This window comes from Cuculus canorus, chromosome 4 (assembly GCF_017976375.1).
Source record: "Cuculus canorus isolate bCucCan1 chromosome 4, bCucCan1.pri, whole genome shotgun sequence".
In the NCBI taxonomy this organism is placed as follows: domain Eukaryota; kingdom Metazoa; phylum Chordata; class Aves; order Cuculiformes; family Cuculidae; genus Cuculus; species Cuculus canorus.
In genome coordinates, this window is record NC_071404.1 from 35,272,362 (window position 1) to 35,285,550 (window position 13,189).

At 46.9% G+C, this 13,189-nt stretch overlaps 1 protein-coding gene across 1 annotated transcript in view; it reads left to right on the forward strand.

Annotated features, from left to right (window-relative positions):
- Positions 1 to 912: 912 nt before the first annotated feature.
- Positions 913 to 13,189, forward strand: part of ENPP6 (ectonucleotide pyrophosphatase/phosphodiesterase 6) — a 36,843-nt gene continuing 24,566 nt past the window's right edge. Inside the window, exon 1 of the mRNA XM_009565679.2 lies at positions 913 to 1,373. Coding sequence (XP_009563974.1) covers positions 1,127 to 1,373 — 247 coding nt within the window. The 5' untranslated portion in view covers positions 913 to 1,126. The remainder of the gene's footprint in view (positions 1,374 to 13,189) is intronic.

The window sequence follows — 13,189 nt, forward strand, 5'->3', positions numbered from 1 at the left end:
AGACATGTAGAAGTGACATTTCAGGACATGGTTTAATAGGCATAGCAGTGTTGGGCTGATGGTTGGACCTGATGACCTTAGAGGTTTTTTCCAATTTTAATGATTCTATAACTCAGGTCCAGGCAGAGTCAAACTCACTCAGCTGAAGCTCTTAGCCCCAGTGTGCCACTTGAACACTCATGTACGCCCCTCCAGAGCTGGGAAATGAATCATAGAATCATAGAATAGTTTGGGTTGGAAGGGACCTTAAAGATCATCCAGTTCCAACCCCCCTGCCATGGGCAGGGACACGTCCCACCAGACCAGGCTGCCCAAGGCCCCATCCAACCTGGCCTTGAACACCTCCAGGGATGGGGCAGCCACAGCTTCCCTGGAAACCTGTGCCAGTGCCTCACCACTCTCATAGTGAAGAAATTCTTCCTAATGTCTAGTCTAAAACTGCCCCTCTCCAGTTTATACCCATTGCCCCTCGTCCTATCACTACAACCCTTTATGAACAGTCCCTCTCCAGCTTTCCTGTAGCCACGTCAGGTACTGGAAGGTCACTATAAGATCTCTGAGCCTTCTCTCTCCAGGCTGAACAACCCCAACTCTCTCAGCCCACTCTCGCATCCAGCCCTATGATCATCTTTGTAGCCCTCCTCTAGACCCTTTCCAACAGCTCCATCTCCTTCTTATCTTGAGGATTCCAGAACTGGACACAATACTCCAGATGAGGTCTCACAAGACAGGAATAGAAGGGCAGAATCGCCTCCCTCGTCCTGCTGGCCACGCTCTTCTGATGCAGCCTCAATCTCAGTCTAAGTTTCTGTCACACTGGCATGTGTGACAGAAAGGCACTGCCAGAAGGATAAAAGGCTCCCCTTTCTGGCGGCTGGAGATGACGGAAGGCTCTCTTTCAAGGCAGCGGCTGCTCCCCGTGAGCGTTCAAGCCAGAGGCACCGCGCTCGCCCCTCCGCTCGCTGCGGGATGGAAGCGAATCGCGTTGACAATTAACCCGTGACCTCCCCCGCCCGCGGTGGGCAGTGCTGCAGCTTTAACACGGGCGGGGGAAGCGGGGGAGGGAGGACAGCCTTTCCCAGCCCCGAAGCTGCCGCAGCTCCTTCGCTCCTGCCCCGCAGCGCCCATGGGGAGCCGCAGCCTCTCCGCCTGCCTCCTGGCCGCCCTCCTCGCCTTCCTCCTGCCGCCCCCCGCCGCCTCCCGCAAGCTCCTGGTATTCCTTCTCGATGGCTTTCGCTTCGACTACATCGACGACAGCGAACTGGAGGGTCTGCCGGGCTTTCGGGAAATCGTCAACATGGGAGTTAAGGTGGATTACATGACCCCGGACTTCCCCAGCCTTTCCTACCCCAACTACTACACGCTGATGACGGGTGAGTACCTGCATCCCTGGGATGCTCCTCGGAGCTCAAGTGGGGGGCTGCTCCCTTCCCTTTCCCCTTACGAGTAACACAGCTCATGCTTTTAGCTGGGAGTTTAAAGGCAGTTGAAGTATCGCTTGCCTAAGACTTGCTCTGAATTTGGAAGAGCTGCTCACAGCTGTTGTTTGAAGTTCTTCTGCACTCTTGTGTGGGTCCCCACCTGCTGCCCAGTGCTCCCCAGTGGGAGCTCTGATGGGGGCTGCTGTGTATAGGACGTAAAAATGAGTGGGAAGTGCACCGGAGGTTAATATGGAGCCTGCTTGCAGACTTCCCAGTTAATAAAAAGGCTTGTAAACTGAGGGCGGCTGAGAGAAGAACTTATTTTCAGCCAGCAGTTCTGTTTTGGCAAGCTGAGTGTTAAATTTCTCTTAAAATTTGACATACTTTCTGCTTTCACACATCCCTGTGTTGCTCTGAGTCCTTGTATCTGTAAGACAATCTGAAATAACCAAATAGAAAGACATTAAAGATTTTTGCTTTTGCTCCTCTACGCTTTCCCTTATTCTGACTGCCCAGGAGAGGCTTTTAGAAAATCAGGAGTCATAGAGTTCATGAGGCTGATTTCCTTTTAATCTAAGCAGAGCAAGACATTATTACGGTGACACTAGGAAGGTGCACAGAGTACAGCCGAGTCCTTGTCAGTAGAGAAAGACACCCTGGAAACAACATTTAAGTGAAAAAAAAAACAAACCAAAACCAAACCAAAACCCAAATCCTAAACAAACAAAAAGCCCACAGAAGTTTTTCTTGCGTTTCTCGTAGATTTTTCTCCAGAATTATTTAACAAACAAGAGCTCCCACCTAACGAGGAGCAAGAAAATATGTTCTTTCTGAAGAAATGTGGTGTCTTCTGCTGACCTTGGAACAATACAATGCCCAGCAGTCCATATACTGCTTGCTGGGAAAGCAAATAGATGCCTTTGTAAGACAAAAATCTGACATCAGTTGTGCCCAGCTTGTTTTGAATTTGCTTAACCCCTTCCTTTCTCTCTTGAGAGAAGAATGCTTTTCTCTTGCTCATTTCTGAACAGAAAAGAGTGCAAAACCACCACATGACTTGGTGCAAACGCATAAATGCAGAGCAAATGGCATGACTGGAAATAGAGGTGTCACTCCACTGTGGACCTTGTTCTTTAGGTGTACGTAGGCAAACCAGCTTAACACATCATGTGTAATAAGCCTTCAGGTGACATCATTTAAGAGAACAGGGAAAGCAACTGCATCCTTACCACATTGGATCATTGTGCCTGTTAAGTGCATATGTATAGAGTGAAGCCTATAATCAGACTTTCAAGTAGTTTTGAAACTATCCTATTCTGTACTCGCAAAGGTGTTTTGTTTTAGATGATGAAATACCACTACTAGACTTTTCATGTTTTTAGGGTACCAGAGCTTCTACACCCCATCTTGAAACAATGAGACAGTCTATAAGACCAAACTAAACTCATCTTGCCAGTCTCCTTAATGGCCTTCATGATGAGAATCTCAATACAAATACGACTTAATTGCAGATAACAATTCGCCCTCATAACATATGAGTCACAGCAGTGTTAAATATGTCAGGAACCAACAGAGGGCCAAGTTTACGTGATGAACATGCCTAGAGGAAGATCCAAGACTGCACTTGAGACCTTGGGGTTTTAGTGGACCTCATGGCTGTGTCCTGGCATGACAGCAGTGTAAATCCTATGGCTGCGCTGTTCTTACTCCCAACACCGTTGTGCAGTCTGTATGGAAAGGGGATGTCACATTTTAGGTGATGATGGGGTTAGGAGTGTGGGGCATGCAGCAGATATAGTGGTAGCTGTGTTTGGTCTGTGCACATTTGACTTGCAAAGCTGGGACAGATTTTGGACAAAAATGCGGCATGGTAGGGTGACATGAACATTTTGCTGTAGTGACCTGCTTATGGACTGGCAAATTACTGTCTCCTCATCACTGCTGTATGGGCACGGGAAAGCTTACGTTGCATCTCACCAGTCGTGCATCTCCTGGTGGGGTTGGGGAGTGGGGGAGCAGGAAGGGAAAGGGCACAATTGTAACACATTTTGCTTCTGTTTGCAACTGGGATGTGTGAGTATTAATATTGCCATAGTTTCTTCTAGGAAATCCAGGACTACAAGGACAACCTATTCTTCATGTCTTGTCCTATACTACTGCTTCACGAGCTGTTAAGAAACTGAGATTCTAACCTCCAAATTGCTGTATTGTAGCATTTGTGAATGTGGTTTCATAGTATATTTGCTTTTTTCAGCTAAATCAGCCTAAGAAATTTCTGATCTCACCTGGACATTCCCACCTCTGGTTTGTTTATTATATCCCACCACTTCTTCAGATTAACACTCCTGTCCTTTCTTTCTCTGCTCATTCACAAGATCTTCTGTCCTTCCCTGTCCATTCAGGAGCGTATGTGGCTGCTAGGTCTAGGACAGTATGTGCATGAAAATGCTGTGGTTGGAATGTATTTCTCTCTTGTCTCTATCCACTCATGTGAGTGAGGCTTCTTTCTGTGTACTGCTCTTCACTCCACAGCCACACAACCCTCATGGCTCTGAAGAGGTCTAGTTGCTACAGAGGGAAGTTCTCCTTCATTTTGGTGGCTTTGGAGGAGGGCAGTGGACTCTGCTCCTCAGACACCATCACTGCTGGGACAGGTCAGTCCCCTTAAACATGAACTCACCTTCTCCTCCTGCCCAGAACTGCAGGTGTAAGTTGTGGAGGTCAGCAGCATCTTCCCCACTGTGTCTCAGTGCAGATACCAAACTGCGCGTGTCAGCCCTGCCAGAGGGTAGCTTTCCTCTGCAACAGGCAACTAGCAAGCAACAGCATGCAGTGCAGCTGCCCAGTTATCTGCAGGTTTTTCTCCACAACAGATTTGAAGCTCTCAATGTGGAGGACGGACCAGAGGAAAAAATGGAGGAAGATGCACCCATATCAGAGCAGGGTCAGAGACCGAAAAGGCTTAAACGCTCCATTGCCGCAACTGCCACAAGGACTGATGAGAGAGTCATAGTTATAGGAGACTCTCTATTGAAGGGGACAGAGGGTCCGATATGTCAAGAGACCCCACTCACAGGGAAGTCTGCTGCCTCCCAGGAGCCCGGGTAAGGGATGTGGCCAGGAAACTTCCGGCCTGGTGAGAGCAACTGACTATTACCTGTTACTGCTGCTCAATGTGGGAGGGGATGAAGCAGCAGTAAGAAGCCCGAGGGGGATTTAAAAGAGATTTTAGGGCCTTGGGACTGCTACTGAGGGAATCTGAGGCTCGAGTGATTTTTGTCTTCCCTCCTTCCAGTTACAGATGGTGACATAGCACAGCTCAGATGGGTCCTGCCAACTAATACATGGCTCCGTGGCTGGTGTCACCACAATAACTTTGGGGGTTTTTGATAATGAGATGGTCTACATGGCACTGGGATTACAGGCTTCAGATGGGAGACACCTTTCTCAGTGGGGGAGGAGGGTCTTTTCCCAGGAGCTTGCAGGGCTTTAAACTAGATATGAAGGGGGAGGGGGATAACATCAAGCTAGCTTGTAACAAGCAGTGGAAGGACGGGTGTCAGGGGTCAGGTGTTAGGGAGGATACTTCTCTAAAACACCTTATAGTTAACAAAGAGCAAGGGTCTTCAGTCGTCATTTGTAGAAAATCAGGCAGGAAAGGGAAGAGACCGGAATGGCTGAGTCGAGACCTGCTGGTTTAACTAAAGAAGAAGAGGGAACTACACAGGCAGTGCAAGCAGGGACAGATAACCTGGGACGTGTATAGAGATGCTGCCCAGCTGTGTAGAGATGAAGTCAGGAAGGCCAAGGTGCAACTGGAGCTGAACTTGGCAAGGGAAGTAAAGACTAACAAGAAGGGCTTTTACAGATACGTCAATCAAAAGAGGAAGGTCAAAGAGAACGTACCCCCACTGGTGGTTGGAAATGGCGATCATGTATCGACAGATGAGAAGGCTGAGGTACTTAACAACTGTTTTCCCTCAGTCTTCACCGATAATCGCTCTCCTCACCCCTCCTGGGTTATGGGACATCAAGATGGTGACCAGGGGTAAACCCCCTCCCACAGGATCAGGTTTGTGACCACCTGAGGAACCTGAACATATATGTCTGTGGGACCTGATGAGATGCATCCCAGAGTCCTGAGGGAATTGGCAGATGTGGCTGCCAAGCCACTCTCCATGATTTTTGTTAAGTCATGGCAGTCAGGAAAGTCCCTGGTGACCGGAGGAAGGGTAACATTGTGACCATTTTTTAAATGGTAAAAAAGACAACCCTGAGAACTACCAACCTGTCAGCCTCACCTCTGTGCCTGGGAAGATCGTGGAACAGATCCTCCTAGAAGCTATGCTAAAGCACATGGAGGACATGGAAGTGATTAATGGCAGCGAGAGTGGCTTAACCAAGGGCAAATCCTGTATGACTCACTTAGTGGCTTTCTGTGATGGGGTAACCACAGCAGTGGACACAGGTAAACCGATGGATGTGATCTATCTAGACTTCTGTAAAGCCTTTGAAACGGTCGCCCACAACATCCTTGTCTAAACTGGAGAGATATGGATTTGATGGGTGGATGGTAAGGTGGACAAGAAACTGGTTGGATGGTCATATTCAAAAAGTAGTGGTCAATGGCTCAAAGTCCAGATGGAGATCCGTGATGAGTGGTGTCCCTCAGGAGTCTGTACTGGGACCAGTGCTGTTCAATATTTTTATCAATGATACAAACAGCGAGATTAAGTGCACCCTCAGCAAGTTTACAGATAACACCAAGCTGAGCGGTGCAGTTGCCACACCGTAAGGATGAGATGTCATCCAGAGGGACCTGGACAGACTGGAGAAGTGGGCCTGTGAGAACCTCATGAGGTTCAACAAGGCCAAGTGTAAGGTCCTACACCTGGGTTGGGGCAATCCCTGTTTTCAGTACACGATGGGAGATGATGTGATTGAGAGCAGCCCTGCAGAGAAGGACTTGGGGGTGCTGGTCGATGAGAAGCTTGACATGAGCCGGCAATGTGTACTAACAACCCAGAAGGCCAACCATGTCCTGGGCTGCATCAAAAGAAGCGTGGCCAGCAGGTTGAGAGAAGAGATTCTGCCCCTTCATTCCTCTCTTGTGAGAACTCATCTGGAATACTGTGTCCGGTTTTGGAATCCTCACTGTAAGAAGGATATGGAGCTGTTGGAACAGGTCCAGAGGAGGGCTACAAAGATGATCGGAGGCCTGGAGCATCTTCCATACGAGGACAGGCTGAGAGAGTTGGGGTTGTTCAGCCTGGAGAAGGAAGGCTCACAGGAGATCTTTATAGTGACCTTCCAGTACCTGAAAGGGGCCTACAGGAAAGCTGGAGGGAGGCCATTTGTAAAGGCTTGTGGGAATAGGGTGAGGGGGAATGGGTATAAACTGGAGAGGGGCAGATTTACGCTTGACATAAGGAAGAATTTCTTCACCGTAAGTGTGGTGAGGCACTGGCACAGGTTGCCCAGAGAAGCTGTGGCTGCCCCATCCCTGGAAGTGTTCAAGGCCAGGTTGGATGGGGCCTTGGGCAGCCTGATCTGGTGGGACGTGCCCTGCCCATGGCAGGGGGTTGGAATTGGATGATCTTTAAGGTCCCTTCCAACCCAAACTATTCTATGATTCTGTTCTATGATTTCTAACCATTATATTTTACTTTACTGATGATTTCAAGAGGGCAGCTGAAGTGAATGAAATATTATGGGGAATCTGGAGGTTTGCTGAGATTTTCTAAGCTACAACCAAATACGTGTAACCATAACTGATGGATGGTCAAAAGCCATGTATTTGAAAACAACTAACTAATGTATACTAATATGAAACATACCCTGTTTTGCTGAGACTAGGTGCTAGGTGAAGCATAGATGCAGTGGGAGGAAGAGGGCCCAACCTAAACAAAATGGATAAATTTTGGAAGGGAAACTGGGGGGAGCAAGGTAACTTGCCCATGGTCATGCAGTGCTGCAGGGCAATGGCAGAACTCTCAGTGGGTCCCCTTCCCAGTTAAATCTGCTGCTGCTGTTAACCTATGAGAAAATATTGCTGGAGCTTGCACAAGACACATAAAGCCTCAGCTCAAAGCCCAGGACCTGCCTTTTCCTTTCCTCCACATCTACAGTAATTAAGAGAAAGAAAACCAGAGTATAGAAACATGATGAATAATGATTTGGCTTCTTCATGTAAAGTCAAGTGATTCAGAGCTTGGGGAGAAGCTCCAGTCTCCCTGTGAGCCAGGGTATGGTGTCATGACTTGCAGTTTACTTGAAGGAGCACCAAACAACAGGCAAGTCACTGCTGGAGCAAAGCGTTCTTACTGATGTGCAGCTGGAGAAGTTGGTTTGTTACAAAAATCTGGTGGTGTGCAAGGTGGCCCAAGGATGTACCAGCTTAAAATCCCATTCTTGGAAAAGCAGTTTTCTCTAGCAACTTCATTTGTGCCATGTTTCTCAGTTTTTGCTTCCTCAGGGGCATTAAGACTGGTTCTTGGGTGGCTGGGCTGTTTGCTGAGCTGCTAGATTGAATCCTACCTTGTGTCCTAGCTCTCCATGCTCCAGCTATGCTATTGCAGTTGCTGACCTAAAAAGCATGACATAAAATGGTGAATTGGGTAAAAGAAGCTCTTGCTGATGATGTGTATTTGAGAGCTTTGTAGGTCTTGACAGGGGCTTGTCAAGGGAGGGAAGAGGGCATCCAAATATGTGTGCCTGAAAGCTCACTTAATCACACCACGTGCTGTTTGTTTTGCAAAGAAAGGAGTTAAGACCACGAACCACCCCAGGTTCTTATCCTGTGGGGAGCTTTTAGCATTTCTTTTTCCCTGTCTTGGCCTGGCTCTGCAGGGAGCTCTCACACCAACCTACATGGAAAATCTGTGGTCTCCCCATAACCACTGTTAGCACAAGTTATTGCTTCAGAGCTCGTATTGCCATATCTCTTGAGTAAATCTGCTCATGCTGAGGAGTTTAGGTCTCCCTTGCCTGCCAACTCACAGAGGGACTCTCCACACCGCATCTTCCCTGACTCCCCACCTCAGCTCAGGATATTTAGGGGCCCCTCACATTTCCAGCCCCAGCCAGCATAAACACAGTATCACATCTGAGCTGGAAACTCAGGGAGGATTAGTTTTCCAAAATCCTAATGACAAATGAGATCTTCTCTGGCAGATCATCTGTGAGGATGCACTGGTTGGTCAGCTGTGCAACCCTGCATCCAACAGAGTATCTGTGGATTTCTCTGCTTATTTCTCTTGGACTCCATGGGAAGCAGAGGGAGTCCCTGCTTGCAAAGGTGGGTGGAGAGTGGCTTGGAGAGCTGGCGATAGGCCACTGAGTCCGTCTTTGGAGAGAACTTTATCTTAAATACTTGGCAGAAAGGCTATGAGAGTTCATTAATCTTGTGGGATGGGCGAGGTTGAACAGATTTGTGTTTCAGGTCTCCTGAACCCCAAGGTGAGGCCTCTGGTCTGCGTAGGGCTGGCCCATACTTGCCATAACTCAGCGATGGCATGTTTGGGGGTTCTTTAAAATACAGGGGTGGTGTGTGGTGCTTTCCCACCTGCTGCGACTCAGCCCTGTTTATACCATCACCTTCTCTGCAAGGCAGGAGAGAGAGGAGTAGCACAGCGTGTCCCAGGGATGCATGGCAATCAAGGTCTGCTCTGCCAGACTGAAGGTTTCACCCATCCTGTGTGTTTCTTCCATCCTTCCTCCACTCCTCACCCTCAGTATTGGCATACTTTACTGCTGAGGGGCTTTGGTGGATGATGATGTGGTCTGATATATAGTCAGAGTGTTTCTGTTTGCTGCTGAGCACAGCAAATCTTGATGTACGTTGCACTTTGTTTATTCCATGTTTTCTGGGAGCAAACGTCCATTTAGCTCCCACCCCTGGAGTCCTCTGGGGTCTGGATGATGTGCACATGTACTAGTACATTTATCGTTTGCTGTAAGAGATCTGCTGGCTTGCAGCACACAACTCTCCATCCACTTCATACTCGGAGGAAATCTCATCTGGTGATGGCTATAGTGGATGCCTCTTTTCTGCTGCCCAGTTAATAGTGCCAGACCCCTGCGTTGTCCAGGAAAGGATGCTGACAATTTCTCTTTAGCAGTTAAGCAAGATTTTAACTATGTAAACAATGCCTGCATATTGTCTGAGGCATGAAAAATGGAGGGATAGGAATACAATAGGGAAAATTATTATCAGTACACATGAACTGAAACTATCTCATCCTCACTGTCCAAGCTGAGAAAAAAGCCAGAAGGACACAAAGAGCTTCATGAGTGACAGGGGAGTAGTTCTTTTCTTTTTCTTCCTCTTCTAACCACCACAGATGCCAGCAGCAGCAAAGATTTAAAAGATTCTGTGTATGATATACAGTTTTAAAATCAATAGTCTCTTCTTTTTCTTGGGTTCAGTAGCTTTCTGAAATGGTGTGTTAGAGGCAAAAGAACATGTGGAAGTGTGTCGTAATACTGTTAACTGGTAGCGAAGAGGTACTGTCCTAGCAAGGACAGGATGGAAAGGAGAGTGGGAAGCAGGAGGGTTTTTCATTTTCACATTCTCTATCTTGCTTTGTTTACTCACCACCTGCAGGAAGGCTGCAATGCCAAGCACCAAGATTTTTCTCTTTCACACATACACAAAATGTTGTAAAAATCTGTGTTTGCTTTCTACCAGTTAAAAGGATAGAATCACTTTCAAAGCAGAGAACGGAAGGTTTTTTTTATCACAAGTTTGTATGCTGCAAGTTGAAACACAGAGGTTTTTCCTTCTTCCTCACAGCTCTCAACTAGCATACTTGTTACCAGCTGTTAGCAGCAGTAAGTGGACATTCACGTATCGAGGTATTTCTTTGCCAGAGCTGAGGTCACAGCTGATGAACTGAAAACTGCCAGACTCATACTCTCTCTAACAGCGCAGGCAGCAGCTTTAACTGTCCAGGCCCTCTGTATTGTTTGGAGCTGCAGTGCCATGCCTTCGAGCTATACCTGGAACCCAGGGATGCCAGTGTGCTCCCTCAGCCCTCTGCTGCCATTCGGTTCAGGAGACCCACCGACAGCTCAGAGCACCTGCTCTGCAGAGCCGCAAGACCTGCCTTCCCACACAAACAATCATCCAAAGCCTAAGCTGGGTGCTTTGGAAGCAATTTTTGTGTACCCCAGCCCTGGCCCCATTATGAGAGCAGTGAGTTAGAAGTTTCACTCTTATTAAATGAATCTTCTTCAGGAAAAAAATAAAAATGCTGTGCATAGCAGAGATTTTTCTGTGCCTTTTGGTGTGATCCTACTTGGATTGTGAAGTCTTGCCTGACATACGATAAAGTGTTTCTGCTTTGGACCTGCCTGTATTGGAGGTTATGAAAAATTGTGAAGACTTTGCTAGCAAGCTCTTCTGGGAACATAAATTGTCCATGAACATCTTGCAGGTACTGTTTTTGCTTGGGGGCCTGCAGATGGCTGGGGCACATTGCCCAGACCGGTGCTCCCGTCCTGGGTTCTCAAGTGCCCTGGTCTTCTACAGGCCACTAAAGCTTTAGCACATGCATTTTGGTTTTTTCCCTGAGGTCTTTTTTTTTTTTGGAGCAGGGCAGATGAGACGCAGCAGGGGAAGAGTGGAACAGGGCAAATAAAGTGTGCAGAGCTGGTCCCTTCTGGATGCTTTGCTTGGAGCAGGCTGGACTCAGTCCTTGGGGACAGCAACACCATGATATCTGCTCTGGAGTGAGAACATGGTGCTAGCAGCTTAAAGTCCTCTCTTCCTCCTCACAGCAGGCAGCATGAGCAGAGCATTTGCCAGGGCAAGTCATCCAGCAGGTCTTCAGGAAGGATTGGGAGTGGGGTGAGGAGCTGATAAGTGAGCAGGTATGGGTCAGTGTTCAGGTGACTCTTTGAGCAAGGGAATAGGGGAGGAAAGATGTTGTGGAGAGGGAAGGAAGGGGAGAAATGGAACTGCATGTCTCACTGACTGTTAAAACCTACCTACCTTATGTGTGTGCAGCTGTTTGTGTGGAGGAACTTAACTCTTCCCCAGCCTATGTAGCCCATGGTAGCCTGTGCTTGCATCTACTCTCCTGTCTCTTGTCTCTTCCTAGGGAGTGGGGACATCATGGTTGGGCATAGGAGGAAGGCTCTCACCGTAATGTCAAAGCATGAATATAATACTACATATTGTACAGTATGTTTCATTAAATGCATGTACTTATGTTCATCATCAGGTGGGTACCGCATGGATACATTTTATGGTACCTTTGCTGCATTGTCTAACATACACAGCATGGGTTCTCTGATAAATCTGATTTGCTCAGTGCAGAGACAGGTTACCTCTGTTTTGTTGCCCCATGCACCAGGCATAGCGTTGCACATCTGCAACATGCTGCCTCTTTTATGAAAGAAAAAAAGAAAAAGGATCATTGAGTGTCTCAGAAGAGCATTTTCTGTTGTAAATTTAGGCGCAAGTGGTTCCTGTATGATATATTGTGCCTACTGGTGATGTACATGCTGTCCTTGCAGTCAGTTCTTGCAGACCAAATAAAGAAGAGGCCATTCCTGTAGCAAATGCTACAGGAGCACACCCCCTGCTTTCCAGATCTCACGTATGGTCGATGTAGCTTGCACAGTGCTGAGCATTACTGTGCTGCTGTTGTGAATGGTCAAGTGGCTGTGTGTTCTTTTGGTTTTATTTTAAGTTCATCTTTGTTTTGTGTAGATTCATTTGAATGCTGACAGAAGTGCTTGGAGACATGGGAATGTGCTTTAGACAAAGCCAATGCTTTAAGAAATGTAGTGTCCAAGTAAGCTGTAGCACGCAGACTTGCAAATGCTGTTGCTGGCTCTCTTCCAGAAGAATACAGCAGTTATCATATTCCTGGGGACTATACCCTCTTTGTTTTCCTCTGTTGCTTGAGGAAGGGGTGTTTTCTACTACAATTGCTGTGAGTTTAGCCAATGGCATCTGTACGCTGAAATTGCTTTTTACCCTGTTGCTACTTTTGTAACTCTGAAGATAATGGTTGATCACAGAGGAAAGCTGCAATAATGGAAACAATAATAAATTCAGCATGTTTTGGTCACTGTTTAACACTACGTTGCTATTTTGATAATCATTAAAGAGGAGATCACAAAAGGTCATTTTCTCAGGAAGAAGAAAATATCTTAAAAGAGGGATGTAAAGAACTTGGGTTTTACTGGTGACTTAAAAGAAATTTGAGAAGTGACCTTAATTCTGTGCATGTCGATCAGGGGTAGAATTGCCAGCTATTTCAGAGATTTTTAATCTAGTGAGCATCGCACAGAATAGCCATGGTTGAAGATTAACAAAGATCAAAAATAAAATTAGAGACCAAGCAGAACTTTTGAACAGTGTTTACTGTCATTAAATAGTGAGGTGAACAAAGCCAAGGAAGAGATTAATTAGTTGGGTATTGTTGTCTTACTAGGAGGTCTGAGGTCTTTCTGGGACACAGGCTTCAGGCAAGCACATGTGATTGGTTCCAGGCAGCATTAAATGGGCATGTCTTTTGGTTTCTCTGCTCATCTGATTTTCCCTTCTGGCCCTATGAAGCTGCATTAAAAATTGAAACCTTATAGTCTCTAGGTCTCTTTCACTATAAAAAAGATAGTTGGAGTCCGTGGAAGAATGAACTTGTCTTATCTGGTGATCAGAAGAATACTGTCCTCTGTGTCAGTACACACTGTTAATTATACCTCCCAACAATGGTACAAAGAACAAATTCCATTCTGTTTCTTAGAGAGATGGG